The following is a 17,231-nucleotide window of genomic DNA, read 5'->3' as shown; positions in this document are numbered from 1 at the left end:
AGTGTTGCAAGTGTCAGCGTGGATTCTGAGTCAGTAAGGAGGAGGGGCCGAGTGAAGGGAGGTCAGCGTCTGTGGGCCTGGCCCCACAAGGGACCCCCAGGTCCCCAGGGTACCTGTGTCCTGGGCCTTGGAGAGTGGATTCCTATCCCTGTGAAGCAGGGAGGCAAAATATCAGGGGAAGTCTTTCTGATAGACTTTTGACAAGACATCTGAAGGAGATCTTGAGAAGGAATTGGGGGGGGTGGGTCTCTGGGGAGAGCAGAACCAAAACTGGCAAAGGGCAGATATGCAAAGAACGGTGAGAAGAAAGGCCAGAGACAAAAGCGTCCACACTCACTATTAGGACTCTGGCTTTTAGGACATGGAAGCCACTGGAAGGTTGAGCTAAGAGAATGACATGCTCTGGCTTGTCTCTGAGGGGTTACTGTGAGCCATGGAAACGGTGATTGGGGACGCCTGGTGGGGGTTGGGGGGGGCGGTGCGGGGAAGGAGCCTACTGCAGCGTCCACATGCAGACGACCGTGGGAGCCACCTCCTGGCCTGTGCCCCTGTGTTGTCCCCTCCCACTGTGGGCCAAGGGTGGTTTGTGTCACCAACATAACACTGAAGGCATCACGTATTGCTTTTGGGATCAGGTTTTTAAAACACGCCGTAGGTTCCATCTGGTTGCCATCCTCTCGGCTCGCTCACTCTGGTGGGGGCGTGAGCCGCTCTGTGGGAAGGCAGGCCCACCTGGCACGGACCGCAGCCTCCCACCCCCGCCCTGTGAAGCAGCCTGGAAGTGGGTCCTCTGCTCACAAGCATCCAGAGAGACAGCCTTACAAGAGACCCAAGCGTCAGAACCTTCCACTCGGCTGCTCCTGGATCCCTTATCTTCAGAAGCTGTGAGTGATGCTTGTTGTCTTGGCTGCTGAGTTTGAGGGCAGTTTGTTACATGCTAAGAGAAGCTAATGCAGTGATGAGGTCTTGGACCAGGTGACGGCAAACAGAACTGGTGAGAAGTAGCTGGCCCCAGCATACATTTCAAAGGGAAGAATCTGTAAAATATGTATAAAGACATCCAAGTGGAGAGTTTAGGAGACCGCCAGTTATAGAAGTCTAGTTCTAGGAAAAGTTGGCATTTGGATGGTATTTAAAGCCAGAAATCTGGCTAAGATCAGGAGTAAGCAGAACCAAAGAGAAGAGGTTGAGGACTGAGCCCTGGGACAGATAGCGCAACTTCGACCAGCTAGGAGGAGGAGGAGGAGCACCCTGTGAGGAACAAGAAACCGGAGTGAGATGCTTCGGAGGCTGAGGAGGAGCTGTGAGCGGGGAGGGCCTGTGCACCTTGGCCACTGACGGTGCAGAGAGGAAGATGGGCATGCAGAGCTGACTGGAGCGGCAGGAAGTGAGGAAGGGGAGACAAGGACGACACTCTCTAAGGAATGGGGACGTAGGCTGGGAAAGGACAGCAGGTTCAGGAGGTTTGTAAGGCAGCCATCATCTTGGTACAGTTACAAACCAGTGGGGATGATTCAGAAGGGGAGGGTTGACCTCCAGGGAGATGTCAAGGATGCCTCTGAGGTTCTGCCCTGCACCCTGAAGTACAGACATGTGAATTCCCATGGTGGGCGTGGCCCTCCCAGCCGGCCCAGCCTGGAAGCTCCAAGGAGGCACAGCCCTGAGCCCTTTGCACAGTCTGCTCCCTCCCTGGGCAGTACCATCCAGGAAAGAGGGCCAACGGGAGGCCGGAGCATGGCAGATGCTGGGGGCAAATCCAGGAGATGTCTGATGTAAAAACTCCACTCTATGGGAAGGCAAAGAAAAGAACTCTGGCCCCTTAGACTTGGTTTCATAGTGGACTTTATTGGGAAAAGTTAGTGTAAAAACATTCAAATGCATAAAATTTAAATAAAGTAAAATTATACCTTGTAGTTATAGTAATCGCTATAGTAATCACAAATAAGGTAAGTCTAAATCATTGCCTAAGCAAACACTATTTTGTCAGGCTTCTCCTAAGCCCAAAGCAGGAAGCGCTGCAATTATTAGAAGTGAACCCAATGATGAATTTACATTTGGAAACTGAAGGAAGTTAAAAGAGCATGTTCTGATTATGGCATCACAACATTCTAGCCTGAAAAAAAGCAACTTTATTAATGTCCCACAGCAGAGTACATTAGTAATTGTAACCATGCATTAAAATCCTCCTTTCATGTTATAAAGAGAGTAATCCATTTTCTTTGTGATACATTGTTTTAATTAGTTTTGTGTGGTCTGTCCCTCTAAAGACCTGTCTAGGAATGTTCCTTTCTCCAAGGCCTCCTAAGACGCCCGGGATGCTTCCTCCGGGTCGTCTTTGGTCATTTACTACCAGCCAAGTGGCCAGAACTGGGGGAAGCCCCTCCCTGAACCAAGATGCTGGTAGATCCCCTCTCCCAAACCTACTGCTACCACCACTGGGAGGACAGGCATCTCAACTTGGTCAACAGTGTTACTAACACATTCATGTGGGAGTCTCTTTGGTTATGGAATTTTTACTTTTAATTATTTAGGAGTATAAAAAATATAGCTAGATATATGCCCCTGAATTCTATGACTTAAACACAAGTACGTCCTTACAAAATTCACCAGGTTGGCCAGGTCTCAAGAATCTATTTCCCTATGGGATCTAACATCAGTGTTCTATTTAGCAAATATATGTGAGTGAAGAATGATGAGGGATCTTTAGGAGGGCCCGGGCAGCCTTAGATGCTGTCCATAGCTTTGAACTCACTGAGGGCCTGCACGGGGTTCACGTGCTTCTTCTGAGATGCTCTTTTAATCTTGGTCTGCGTCTCATCCTGTTTCTCTCTCTTCACCAAGGGCTTTTTCTCAGGCGCCTTCATCTTCCACGACACAGCAGGGAGGTTGAGGGACGCCATCCCCTGGGACTTCTGGTATTTGGTGGAGGCCACGTACGATGCCTTCACTGTCTGCACCACCGCATTCATCAAGTTCTTTGCGGCTTGGATCAGGGACATGGCGCTGTCCACCTGAGAGGCACAGACAGGAGGTGAGGAGCACGGGCCAGGGTCTGGGGTGGAAGGTCCGGCTGGCCTGTCGGTCCCCGACAGGGAGTCCCCACTCTCCTGGGGCCCGGAAGCAGCCCTCGTTCCTAATCAGCTCTCCCAACGGCTAGGTGCTCTCATCCAAACACCCTGAAAATGCCTGTATTTCAGATCTTCTGAAGGGAAGAGTAATAAAAATGTAAGGTACCATTACCTTACCTGCCCTAGCCCTCAACAGTTTTCAAACAAGGCGGGGGATGATCTGCAGAACAAGCACTGTCAACAGCCACAGGCATGGGGTGGGGGGCTTAGGTCAGCCTCCTGGACAGAGCGCCCCATGCTTTGAGTAAAGACCCAGGGGACTCCCCTCACATTTAGAGAAGATGGGTAATTGTCCCCAGAGACAGGGGCATTTGATGTTGGAGCAGGTAAACAAATGGTCTAAGTATGTCCAACATTCAAAGTTCTTTGAAAGGAAATTGTGTGGGGTTTAGCAGAAGCCACGGGGCTTCCATGGAGTGAGGTGTCCTTGTTCCCCTAGGGTGACAGGTCCAGAACTGTGTGATGTGACCTGCGAAACAGACAAGGGGAGAGAGTGTACTGGGGCTCTTTGAGGGTGGAGGGGGTTTGAGAAAGGCTGTATGTCTCTGCAATTTCTGAACAGGCTCACTTTCTCTCTAGAAGAAGAAAAAAAAGGAGGATAAAAATACTCTTTCCCACAGAAGCAAAAGGGAAGAGGCCAGCACAGTAAGGGCTCCTAACTGTCACCAACCGTGTTCAGCAGAGCTGCAATATGCACAGAGGAGCCGACGTGCAGCCCTCAGCCTCCGAGAGGAAACTATGGATCCTCTCCCAGCACTTCCTCCCACTGACAGAGGAAACTTACCCCAGAGACGACCAGCTCCCCACCAAGGTTCTGCACCTCGGCCTTGACTTTGCTGCAGATGTTGAGCTGGTGGCAGTAAAGGGCGATGCGCTGAAGGTAGGCCAGCAGGTCCTGCTTGCAGGCTGAGTCTGGGCACTGACGAGAGAGCGGACTTAGCACCAAGCACTCTTGAGCCCAAACACACCCATTCCTAGGGCTATTCTGACAGGCTCAGTCAGTGCTGCAGCAAGGATGAGAGAGGATTATCCAAGTACCCGGGCTGTCACTACCCTCAGCAACTCTGCTGGGGTCCCTGCCTCTGGAGAAAAGTGACGGTGTCATGAGCTAGAGTGAAGGGCTGTCTGCTCAGAGGGCCCAGATCTGCTCAGTGGTGCACACTCTAAACACCTGATGAAAGGAGAGTCATTTTAGGCAAAGATAGAGAACAAGTGCGTCAACCAAAGCAAGCAGAGCACCTCTTAAGTGTTGACGCCAACACCTCCCTTCTGTGAGGCTGGGGTTTTTTATTCTCAGCAGCTCCTGAAGCATGGCAGAGCCATGCCTCATTTGCATTTTAAGATGGTTGTGTAAGAAGACTGTGTTGGGAGCTGTGTGGAGGGCGGAGCAGGGAGTCAGTGAGGAAGGCCATAGTCTTGCAGGCACAGGCTGTGCACGATGGACTGAGTGGTGGCTGCTGAGAGGAAGAGACCAGATGGTGCTCACATTCATGTGGCCAGTAGATGTACTGGGGCTGAGTACCAGATATAAGCCCTTACAGAGGGGCGTTAAGGAGGGCTTCCCAGTCTTTGGCTTGAGCACTGTCACTGTCCTGCAGCCCTGGTGCAGGCTGAGCATGTGGACACTTGAGGGAAAGCAGTGGGAAGGCTTTGTAACTATAGCTGAAAATAGCTTGTAAACTTTCCTGGAGGTTTACACACTTTTTTCAACACATTAGTAGAGAAAAGGGATGAAGGCTGGGTGGCTGGGAACACAGACGTCTGTCCCCACTTCGGCACATCATGCTTCCAAAGCACCAGACCAAAGAGCTCCTGACTCTTACGTGAAATACACCCATAAGAGGCTCTTAACGCACTTAGTTTCAGTATATTATTGGGGCTTGCAGAATTAGCTCCTACCCAGAGCTGACATTCTAAAGAGATCTGAAGAGCTAACAGTAAAGGCTGGTTTTAGCTGTCAATCAAGGCAAGATTTTAGGACATACACACCTATGTGTGTATGTGATGTAATGCAGAGATGTGCTGTAATGCAAACTGGGCCTGTCTTATAAAACTTGTCAAAGAAACAGGAATTCAGAAATCCTTAAAACTCTATGCTGATGTTAATCAAGCAGGTTGGTGAGTTAAGAACACTGTTTGAGATTAGGAAAGTGCTGTGGCTCATGAAAAACACTGTTACCACCCCTGGGCTGCCCGAGTCCAGCATGAACTTTAAGGCCTGTGGGGCAAGTCTGTTACTTACATGGTCTGCAATGGTGCGGCCAAGCTTATCCATCCTGGAGCCTGCCTCAGCAATTTTCTTGGCGGCACTGATCACATCTGATGTGTTTTTAAGTGGTCCTTTACCTCTGAAAACAGGGAACAAGGATGATTGTTAACTAAAGCCCTTGTAGGTGGAGATGAACAGCAAAGGATGTACGGAGCAGCACATCCTGCCTACTTGAGGTGGCCTGCAGGGAGGGGCTGCTCACCGGGTGAAGTCCGTCATCTCCATCATGATCATGCACATCTGCTTGGCCAGCACGATGATGTCATTGCCACTGTCGTCCCACTTGGACACCTCAGCGTCCAGCTTGCTCTTTTCTTCCTGAAAACTGGCCACCTGTTCCGCAATCTTTGCTTTCTGCTCCTGGGGAAGCTGAGCCATGATCGCCTGAAATCAGAAGCACAGAAAGCTCTTACATAAAGAGAATATGAAGTTCTCACAGTGCATTAACCAAGAATATTTCCACCAAGCAATCTATGACATAGGTAGGATGATGCTTTAATAGGTTTCATTTTGCCTGAAGAACCATTTATTCTCATTTTGTGAAGTTTATAGCTTCCCGACCCACTTTCAAGAATAACGGTATGAGGAGTTGTAGGCTAATGTACAAGCTTCCTGATCACACCTGCACAGGGACAAAACCTGCTTAATTCTTTAAAAGTTTCATCTTCTGAAGTCAGAAAGACAAATATCACATTATATTAGACATATGTGGAATCGGATTTTTTAAAAAGATACAAATGAACTTATTCACAAAACAGAAACAGACCTACAGACTTTGAGAACAAACTTAGGGTTGATTACCAAAGGGGAAACGTGATGGGGTGTGGGTAAATCAGGAGCTTGGCATGAACATACAGTATTTTATACATATAACCAAGAACATACTGTACAGCACAACGAATTCTACTCAATATTCTGTGATAACCTATGAAAGCATCTAAAAAAGAATGAATATGTGTATAACTGAATCACTTTACTGTACACCTGAAGTTAACATAACATTGTAAATCAACTACACTCCAATAAAATTACTTTGAAGAAAAATAAACTTCCATTAACCTTAAAAAAAAAAATGTCAACCTCGCCTCCTGCCATGGGGATGAGGGAGGGGCTAATGCATGCAGGCCTTTCCCTGGTGTCAGTATATACATCTCCAACTTTGCAAGATGACCCAGAAGTAGTCTTAAAATGTAAGTTTTAAAGGAGGCAGAAGAGAACCTGCTGCAGAGCACACTTCTCAGGCACTCACACCTAAGCCTGCGGCACCTGGAGGCCCGCCACCTACCTCAAGCCCCAGACTCAGGCCTAGGGCTCCTCTCGACTCAGCTCCCCAAGGGCTAGGACCCAGTGGGGCTTAAAGCAGAGATGAACCCGCTGTTCAAAATGACTTCTAAGGGGTGAAAAAAGACTCCTTAGTAATATTTCTTGGCATCCTCCCAAAAACATAAATGCAATTGATTGAAGATTTAACGACTCAAATGAATGCAATGGCTCTGATTTTCTTGAATGTACCACTGTTATTTTTTTCCCCATGAATAATTAAATAGTTCATGCCTGTGGTATCATTGAGATAGGCAAAGACAGCAATCTTTTTTGAGTTTCACTGTCCTATTAACAAACATTGCATTGACTGGAGCATAGCGCTTTCCTGACTCGGGGCTCTTCATAAACCAAAGCCTCAGGGTACAGCTGAGGGGGCCATGTTCTTGCCCTGCTCTAGCTGAGGAGACATTCTGGATGAACCTACAATGGACTAGCAGGTGCCACAACTTTAGGATAAGGTTCCACTGCCAGAGAAAATGAGAGGAAAAATGGTGTTTTCAATAATGAGAGAGTTCTTCTGGAAAATAAAAAGCTAAGAACAGGGAGAGACAGGAAGGTCTGCAGGACAAGTTAAACCTGATCCTTACCCGGGCACTCTGGCCAGCTATTAGCTGGTCATCTTCTGTCTGGACACTTGTCCTGCTTCTGACATCGAAGTCTTCCGTCTCAAAGTCAGAGTCATCCAGCTCCTCAGGGGTCTGCCACCAAGACAGAAATGACAAGTCAAACACAACCCTGGGCCGCCAGCAACCCCAAGCCCCTGGGCCCACAGCCCCAGGGTCTGATGTAAAGACATCCAGAATTTTCTGCAGTACTCTAAACAGCCACGAGGAATAAAGTTAAAGTTGCTCAATATTTGAACCCTGCTTCACCGATGCATGTGCCAAGCAGTCCATTCAACAAACAGCGAGCAAAGGCACCACACCAGCATTCCCAAAGGACCTGGAGGGTTTCAGTTTCTACCAGAGAGTCAAGACTCTGCTTGACAAAAGGTTTTCACTTCGTGTACTTCTCCAACACCTGCATCTTAAGACAAATGTGAGAATTGTTCTGGGTGGAAAACGTACTGTAGTAAAAATAGCAGTTTCATACATTAAACAGATTCTTATAACTTTGCCATTTTTTAATGGAAAAAAGAAAATTAACTGAATTAATACTGGGATTCCTCTTAGGTTAGCAAAGGTTGATCTGAGGAGTAAAAACAGGCAGTGTGTTTTTATGTACTTTTATTAAAGGAAAAGAGAATATGGCAGATAAAGTCTGAGTAAATACCAAAAGAACTGATCACTTTTTTGCTTTAATTATGAAATAAAAATTCTTATTTTGTACACCCTCCAGCCTCTCGTGATTAGCTGCTGACTTAAAACATAATGTAATCTTCGGGAAATTATCAGCAACAGGGCAGCAGGCAGAACAGCTGAGGTTGGCTCTTGGCCCAGCCGGTCGGCCTATGACAAGAGGGCAGTGAGGCGAGTCCCTCATCTGCACCAGGACCTAATCCAACCCCAGCCTGAGGGCTTCCTGTGAGGAAGCATCCGGACTGCCCAGAGTATGTTGGGTTTGTACACACGTGAAGGCTGGGCCGGTCCCTCTGTGTGGAGGTGAGGACAGTGGGGGTCACGTGAGGCACCAGTGAGTTACACGTCAGTGCAACACCTGGGGTCCAGCTGCTGTTGGCCATTGTGATTCTGGAGTGACAGACACTTGAGCCTTGTAGTGAGGGGTGCCTCTTAACAGGATCTCTACTTCCCCACCTTCCTCCATAGCCCATCACAGCCCGAAGAACTGTTCTTACCAGGGAAACCAAATTATCTTCTATCTGTTCATTCACTTGTTGAATCTCTGTGTGCCAAGCAAGCAGTTCTGGGCTCTTATGGTACAGAATGACAGAGACAAACATCCCTGCTCTCACAGATACAAGACTGCAGGCACCCAAGGATGTGAAGAGCGAGACTGAGAAGCAGCTGCATGAATCCAGGTGAAAGGTGCTGGTGGCTTAGACCAGGGCAGTAACCATGTTCAGAATCCCTACTTATTGTGAAGGTAGACCCAACAGGATCTGCTGATAAATCAGATTCAGTGTATGAGGCAAAAAGTGGAATCAAAGGTGAATCTAAAATTTGGGCCTAAGCAAGTGGAAGACAGACGTGCCATCAACTGATGAGAGAGCAGGGTGGAGAGATGCGGAGCTCACTTTGGGGATGACAAGCGAGGGGCAGCAAGCAGGGTGGCTGGAGGAGTGGACCATGGGAGTCAGCCTCTCGCTGGTTTTCTCATCTTTATGCTCCAAGCAAATGAGTACAGTCAGAAAAGAGACAGGTGAGAAACTATGCTACAGGGTGTACCCGTGGTCACGGGCTGTGAAGATGAAGGATGAGGAGAAACCAGCAAGACTGAGGAGGAGGGGGCCAGTGGATTTTCTTACAGTGGGAGACATTAAGGCATGTTTGTCTGCTGGGGGAAAAGTGCTGGAGGAATAGGGAACAAGACCCAGTGCAGAGAACAGGCTCAGCCAGGAGCAGATGTTCAAACCACCTCAGGATCCTCGGAAACGATGGATCCCTGGTGGTTCAGAGAGTGAAGCGTCTGCCTGAAATGTGGGAGACCCAGGTTCGATCCCTGGGTTGGGCAGATCCACTGGAGAAGAAAAAGGCAATCCACTCCAGTATTCTTGCCTGGAAAATCCCATGGATGGAGGAGGAGCCTGGCGGGCTACAGCCCATAGGGTCGCAGAGTTGGACATGACTGAGTGACTTTACTTTCAGGGCCAGACAGGTAGGATGGGGCACAGGTGGGGAAAGGGGAGAAGGTATGAAGTGTTCCCAGACTCTACGGCTGTGTAGCACCAACAGTCCCCTGACATCCTGGGTCCAGTGACCCCAGTCAGATGACTGTACTTTTATGCACCACATTCAGCAGGAGACAGAATTTCACTAGGGTTGTATTTTGAAAGGCAAATAAGGGGAGTAAAAGGGTGCAAGAGAGATTTTACTGATGAAACAGAAGCTGGAATAGGAGTGAGGCAAGCACCCGAGAGGCTGAGTGAGGGTTGCAAGTGGGGAGGACCAACCGGCTGAAGATCTCGACGGACTCAAAGCACTGTTGGAGTCACAGAACCAAAGGGAGCAGCTGACCAAAGGGATGATGGAGATGCTGGTTATGACAAAGACCAGGCAAGAGTAGGCAAAAGAGGCTGAGTATGGGGGAGGACAAGACATCAAGAAACCAAGAGGCCCTGGGGTTGGAAGGATGGTTCCTGAATTAAATCAAGACAAAAAGGAGCTAAACCAAGGCTGCTGCAGACCTACTCGTCCTTGCTCTCTGAGCCCTCCCAGGTGACCACACCCAGGTTCCATCTCACCACACCTGCCAGGGCCTCTCATACTTACGATCCAACACAGCAGTGAGCACACAGGAAACAGCTACTACATGCCAGGTCCTGACCTGAGCACGTTATCTCCAATTCATCCCATCAAAGCTATCAACACCATCATGTGCATCTTAAGAGAGATGAGGGAACTTGCTGAGAGTCTCAGATGTGAGGAGGAATCCTGCTTCCACAGAACAGGCCCTAGATGTGCAGGTATCCTGGGGTGTGTGCAGTGCCAGCTCATTTAAAACCCCAAAGGCATTCACCTCAGACACTCAACAACTCATGATTATTAATGTTTCTTCTATTCTCTGTCTGCACGCAAAGAACTTTGGAAAAACAGGGCTGCATTTTGCCACACTGGTGCGCTTGACCCAGGGATCCCTTCGCACCTCTGGAGGCCAGGCCTCCCTGAGCATGGGCTGCTCTCCAGCACAGCAGCAGGGGTGAAGAAAGCAACAGGCTCCCCCAGATCCCCTCCCAACCCCCAGTATGTGCAGGTGACCCGGGCCTGCAGGAACAGCCAGCAGCCAGCCATACAACCCTTGAGCCATTCTCGTTGCTCCTTACCCGAGAGGAGTGCAGTAATGCCCAAGTGTTTTTACGTTGCATACAGAATGCATCCAGCCTGATGCAACTACTTAGGAATGGCCTCTGGTAAAAAGGGGGACACAACCCTGTCCACCTTGGAAGGTCTGACCAGCAAACCATGAAGGTGTAATGGAAACTCCCTGACATGACTAGACTGTCAACAGAGCCCAGCAACCGTCTACTCAGCAGGCCGATGTTCCAAATGCTGGCTCTGTGGCTACAGCAGGGCTGGCCCGAGCCTGGGGGCATCCAGGTGACCCCAGGAAAGCTTGGCACAGGTCCTGCTCTCAGCTTCCAGAGCAACACATTCATGTTCAGAACAGCGTGTGAGGGATCAGCTGCTATGTGAGTCCCAGCCTAAGACACAGGATGATCACAGAGGAGGTGTTGGTTTCTCAAAACCCCATTGTGCATGTCCAGGGGACCCCAGACACTGTCTCAGATGGTGAGAACTGCCGCTGGCTCAGAGAAGACGGGTCAAATGGGGCCCAGAGTGGGTGGCATTTCCCTTCAGCCATGGTGAGAGGGCTCTTGGACACTTGGCCCTGAGATCAGGAGCATCACCGAGGGCTGCACAGCCCCTCATCTTCCACCTCAACACCCTGGGGCTCTAGTGCCCTGCCTGCCTGCCACCCCTCTGAGGTGAGGAGTGCTACATGTAAAGAACAGCTTCAACCTGAATAAGGGAAATACTCCCTTCTCTGAAATTCACTGAGGAGCCTTTATTTTCTGTCACTGCCCTTTAACTCAAGAGGAAGCCTCAACTCATACTAGGTCCCCTTTTCTCAGCCCAAGTTTGGGCTCTAACTTGCAAGTAAAAGTCATTTTAGACAACGTAATTAAACATATCTCCTCCTAACAGCCCTTAGATTCATGGTTTTAATATACTGCCAACACATCTGTTGAGTTCCAGAATGATGCATTGCTCAAGTTTAGCAAATGATAAGAAGGAAGCTGTTAAAACATCTGAAATGCAGTTACTCACCCTTATCATCAACACCGCTTTCCTGATGTCCCGGATGCCATCATACACCAGGCGGGAGGCATCGATAAACTCGTTTTCATCCATGGGCTGGGCAGGGTCTGAGCTGAGGGCTTCCACAGCCGCTTCCACTTGCTCAGTAAAACGCGGCATGACTGCAGAGAAGAGAGATGATAACATCACCACCAGCCCTCCTAAATCCCTCAGTCAGATGCAGAGAGGCAGAGTGGATGATGAAGAGCCTCTGCTTCTACCTATGTGAGAGGTATTTATGGTTCAAATAAATTAAATGCCATATTTTACAAAGACTTGAATCCTCTTCTTTGTCTCTGGCTAGATTCTGCAACACAGGATTTAGATGGCTGAGAATTTGAATTGGGATTTGGACTGAGGAGCCTGGTGGGCAGGAGTCCATGGAGTCACTAAGAGTTAGACACGACTGAGCGACTTCACTTTCACTTTTCACTTTCGTGCATTGGAGAAGGAAATGGCAACCCACTCCAGTGTTCTTGCCTGGAGAATCCCAGGGACGGGGGAGCCTGGTGGGCTGCTGTCTATGGGGTTGCACAGAGTCGGACACAACCGAAGCGACTTAGCAGCAGCAGAGGCCTTGCTAGAATGGGACCCTCCTTAATTTAGTGTGTTCATTAACTAGAGATATAACTCAGAAGTTCATCTTAAAATACTGAGTTTAGAGTGACTCCCATTACTACCTGTGGGACACAAATAAGGGAAACGTGTTTGTGTGGTCTTACTGTGGCTGACCAATGACTCATCAATCTGATGTACCTTCCAGAACTCTTGTCTGAAAATCAAACTGAGTCCCAATGTCCTACTTCCTAACCACAGGGCCATCTGTGTGTGAGGAGCACAGGTAAGGGAGGGAATCCCGCACCTGTGTTGGAGAGCAGCTTGGTTGCTTCCAGCACCTTCTCTGTGTAGACCCCTGGTTCATAGTTGTCCATCTCTGAGGTTACGACATGAATGACCCGGGCAGCCCGGCCTCGAATTGCACCAGCTGTGCGGTCCAGCCCATCCACATCTTTCTCTTGGAGAGCAATGACACATTTGTTCACGTCTTCCAAAATGTGATTCTCTGAGGAACAAACAAAAACAGCCGAATGAGGGAGGAGGCCTCCCACCAGAAGGGGACAATTTTAAGTTGGCACCTGTCACTCATCCAGTGCTCACTGTGTGCCTGCTACTGTGCCAGAAGCTTTACACACATCATTTCACTCGAGACCAGATTACCCATGGGATCAACTCTCCCCTAGAAACTGGACCTGTAATCACCTCCAAGAATAACCATCTTTATTCCAGGTTTAGAAGAGACAGGCAGAGATGCCCATCTTTCAGAATCCTTGATAATTTCTCTTTCCCTTAAACAATTTCACTGATTTTATATCCCGAAGTCTAATTAGAAGACAAGGTTCACTATTCCCAGTCCCTTGCCCCTTGCTCCAGGAGATGCCAATGGTATTCAGACAAACGACCTAGACATCAGGACAACTCTGGAACATGAGAAGGGCCTGGAAGGCAGGCAAAAGCCTCGGTGGAGTTGGATTTGGAAGATCTACCAGAACTGTTTCTCCTCAAAGACAAAGCTTCACCCTGGGTATCGGGAACCCCAGAATGAGGAGTTCACGTTAACCGCATCTATAATAGCGAAGTGGGAGCAACCAAAATGTCCCAGAATAGAGTAATAAATTATGGGCACTGTGCAGCCATTGAAATGGATGAGGATCTGCAGGGGCTGATGCAGAATGGGAAAGGGAATGTTCTCACCACCAGGAACTGTGCAGTCCACCAGCAGAGAGCCCTCATGACAGGGCTGCCCACACCGCATGGGGCCGGTGGGTGAGCGACACAGTCTCCAGGTCATTGTCTGGCTATTTTCTTCCTGTTCAGAAAGCAGCTTTCCTTAAGACACGCAAGAAATCTGAGAAGCATTGTCTGTTAAAGACATGCTCCCTTTCTTAAACCAAGACAGTTCATGTCTCAACAGGTCAAAGACTAATGGCTCTGGTTTTTCTGGAAGAGTCAGGACTGTAATGTAATCTGTTTAAAAAACACATATGGGGACTCCCCTGGTGGCTCAGTGGTAAAGAATCTGCCTGCCAATGCAGAAGGCATGGGATCAGTCCCTGATCTGGAGGACCCCACATGCCACGGAGCAACTAGGCCCAGGTGCCACAACTACTGAGCCCACACGCCTCAGCTACTGAAGCCCGAGAGCCCACACACCGCAACAGGAGCCCCCGCTTTCCGCAACTAAAGAAAAGCAGGTGCAGCAATGAGGACCCAGCAGAGCCATACATAAATAAAATTATAAATAATAAAACCCGAGAAACACAGCCGACCATTTCTTTGCCATCCTGGTTACCTTATGTTTTTGACCTGTCATTATCTAGGACTGGTTCCTGATTTAATTCCCTTCTAAAAGTCATTACCCTTCCCTCTCAGCCTCTGCTGACACAGTCATGTTACATAACACAATGTCTAGAAGAGTGATTACAAAAGCTTTACCTCCTCAGATACCTCAAACAAGCAAGAGGACATGACGCTGTTTCCTCTTATCTCAAGGGGAGCCAGAGGTAAGTGCAAGTACTTAGCAGATCCAGCAAAGAACAGAGCCACCACAATGCCCTGCCTGTGGGCTTCCAGATACCTAGCAGGCTCCAGGAACAGGGCCCTCCATTTTGTAGTTCCCTGGAGATGGCAGGCATGGCTTGCAGCTACAAAACTAAACATACTCTTACCATGTGATACAGCAATTGCATTCCATACAAAGCCCCGCACACAGATGTCTACAGCATAACTACTCATAACTGCCAAAACTACGATGCAATCGAGGTGTTCTTCAGTAGGCAACCTGAAATACTGTGGTACATCCAGACCGTGAAATATTATTCTGCACTTAAAAAAAAAAAGTGCTATCAAGGTATGAAAAGACATGAAGGGACCTCAGGAGTTGCCAGGTTCTGGAGCAGGGAAGAGTGAACAGGTAGAGGACAGAGGGTTTTGAGGGCAATGAAAACACTCTGTATGACGCTGTAATGATGGCTACATTGGTACACTACCAAGAGTGAGCCGTGTCACTGTAGGGTCATCAATTATAATGAATGTGCTACTGTGATGGGGGATGTAGATAACAAGGAGGCTGTGCATGTGTAGGGGCAGAAAATAGATAGAAAAACTTTGTACCTTCTTCTTAATTTGGCTTCCTCTCAAATTGCTCTAAAAGTCTTAAAAAAAAATTTTTTTTATATCATCAATTAAATATCTTTCCAAGGAGCCAAAATACAGCAGTAAAAAAAAGGCGGGGAGGGGAGAATGAATTACCACAAGACAGCTAACAAGACCATAATTCAGCATCTTGCTCCTTGGAAGGAAAGCTATGACAAACCTAGACAGCATATTAAAATGCAGAGACATCACTTTGCCAACAAAGGTCTGTATAAGTCAAAACTATGGTTTTTCCAGTAGTCACATATGGATGTAAGTGTTGGACTAGAATAATTGATGCTTTTGAACTGTGGTGCTGGAAAAGACTAATGAGAGTCCCTTTGACTGTAAAGAGATCAAATATGTCAATCCTAAAGGAAATCAACCCTGAACATTCATTGGAAAGAATAATGCTGAAGCTGAAGTTCCAATACTTTAACCACCTGGTGCGAAGACATGACTCACTGGAAAAGACCCTGATGCTGGGAAAGGCTGAAGGCAAAAGGAGAAGAAGGGGACAGCAGAGGATGAGATGGTTGGACAGTATCACTGACCAAATGGACATGAGTTTCAGCAAACTTCAGGAGACAGTGAAGGACGGGGAAGCCTAGGGTGCTGCAGTCCATGGGGTCAAAAAGATTCACACATGACTTAATGACTGAAAAACAACAACAAATTCAAACATTAGGAGACTTTGAGTTTATACCACTGCACTATTAAAACGTAAAATGTATTGAACTTTTCACATAAACCAATTTTAGGGGTAATAAATGAACAGACTGGTCATAGCAAACATCCTCTTCCTGCAACACAACAGATGACTCTACACATGGACATCACCAGTCTGTCATTACTGAAATCAGATTGATTACATTCCTTGCAGCTGAAGATGGAGAAGCTCTATACAGTCAGCAAAAACAAGACAGGGAGCTGACTGTGGCTCAGATCATGAACTCCTTATTGCCAGTTCAGACTTAAATTGAAGAACACAAGGGAAAACCACGAGGCCATTCAGGTATGACCTAAAGCAAATTATACAATGGAAGTGACAAATAAATTAAAGGGATTAGATCTGATAGAGTGCCAGAAGAACTATGGACTGAAGTTCATAACATTGTACAGGAGATGGTGATCAAAACCATCTCCAAGAAAAACAAATGCAAAGAGGCAAAATTGCTGTCTGAGGAGGCCTTACAAATAGCTGAGAAAAGAAGAGAAGCAACAGGCAAAGGAGAAAAGGAGAGGTATACCCATTCGAATGCAGAGTTCCAAAGAATAGCAAGGAGAGATAAGAAAGCCTTCCTAAGGGAATAATGCAAAGAAATAGAGGAAAACAATAGGCTGGCAAAGACTAGAGGAATCTTCAAGAAAATCAGAGACACCAAGGGAATATTTCATGCGAAGATGGACTCAATAAAGGACAGAAATGGTATGGATCTAACATAAGCAGACGAGATTAAAAAGAGGTGGCAAGAATACAGAAGAACTATACAAAAAAGATCTTAATGACCCAAATAAGCACAATGGTGTGATCACTGACCTAGAGCCAGACATCTTGGAATGTGAAGTCAAGTGGGCCTTAGGAAGCATCACTACAAACAAAGCTAGTGGAGGTGATAGCATTCCAGTTGAGCTCTTTCAAATCCTGAAAGATGATGCTGTGAAAGTGCTGCACTCAATATGCCAGCAAATTTGGAAAACTCAGCAGTGGCCACAGGACTGGAAAAGGTCAGTTTTCATTCCAATCCCAAAGAAAGGCAATGCTAAAGAATGCTCAAACTACTGCACAGTTACACTCATGTCACATGCTAGTAAAGTAATGCTCAAAATTCTCCAAGCCAGGTTTCAACAGTATGTGAACCAAGAACCTCCAGATGTATAAGCTGGATTTAGAAAAGGCAGACAAACCAGAGATCAAATGGCCAACATCTGCTGGATCATAAAAAAAGCAAGAGAATTCCAGAAAAAACATCTACTTCTGTTTTATTGACTATGCTAAAGCCTTTGACTGTGTGGATTACAACAAACCATGGAAAATTCTGAAAGAGATGGGAATACCTTACCTGCCTCCTGAGAAACCTGTATGCAGGTCAAGAAGCAAGTCAGAACTGGCTGGACATGACACAACAGACTAGTTCCATACTGGGAAGGGAGTACATCAAGGCTGTATATTGTCACCGTGCTTCAGTTCAGTTCAGTCGCTCAGCCCTGTCCGACTCTTTGTGACCCCATGAATTGCAGCACACCAGGCCTCCCTGTCCATCGAGTCAGTGATGCCATCCAGCCATCTCATCCTCTGTTGTCCACTTCTCCTCCTGCCCCCAATCCCTCCCAGCATCAGAG

The 17,231-nt window shown here is 47.6% G+C and overlaps 1 protein-coding gene across 1 annotated transcript in view; it reads right to left on the bottom strand.

Annotated features, from left to right (window-relative positions):
- Positions 1–1,825: 1,825 nt before the first annotated feature.
- The window catches only part of CTNNA1 (catenin (cadherin-associated protein), alpha 1, 102kDa), a 153,337-nt gene continuing 137,931 nt past the window's right edge, over positions 1,826–17,231 (bottom strand). Inside the window, exons 11-17 of the mRNA XM_010850311.1 lie at positions 12,559–12,759; positions 11,667–11,818; positions 7,308–7,418; positions 5,600–5,781; positions 5,371–5,476; positions 3,913–4,047; positions 1,826–3,011 (exon numbers count right to left, since the gene is read on the bottom strand). Of these exons, the coding sequence (XP_010848613.1) occupies positions 2,724–3,011; positions 3,913–4,047; positions 5,371–5,476; positions 5,600–5,781; positions 7,308–7,418; positions 11,667–11,818; positions 12,559–12,759 (1,175 nt within the window). The 3' untranslated portion in view covers positions 1,826–2,723. The remainder of the gene's footprint in view (positions 3,012–3,912; positions 4,048–5,370; positions 5,477–5,599; positions 5,782–7,307; positions 7,419–11,666; positions 11,819–12,558; positions 12,760–17,231) is intronic.

Source organism: Bison bison, unplaced genomic scaffold (assembly GCF_000754665.1).
Source record: "Bison bison bison isolate TAMUID 2011002044 unplaced genomic scaffold, Bison_UMD1.0 scf7180017864291, whole genome shotgun sequence".
Lineage (NCBI taxonomy): Eukaryota > Metazoa > Chordata > Mammalia > Artiodactyla > Bovidae > Bison > Bison bison.
Note: the sequence above shows the minus strand (reverse complement) of the source record. Positions and strands in the feature narration are given on the sequence as shown.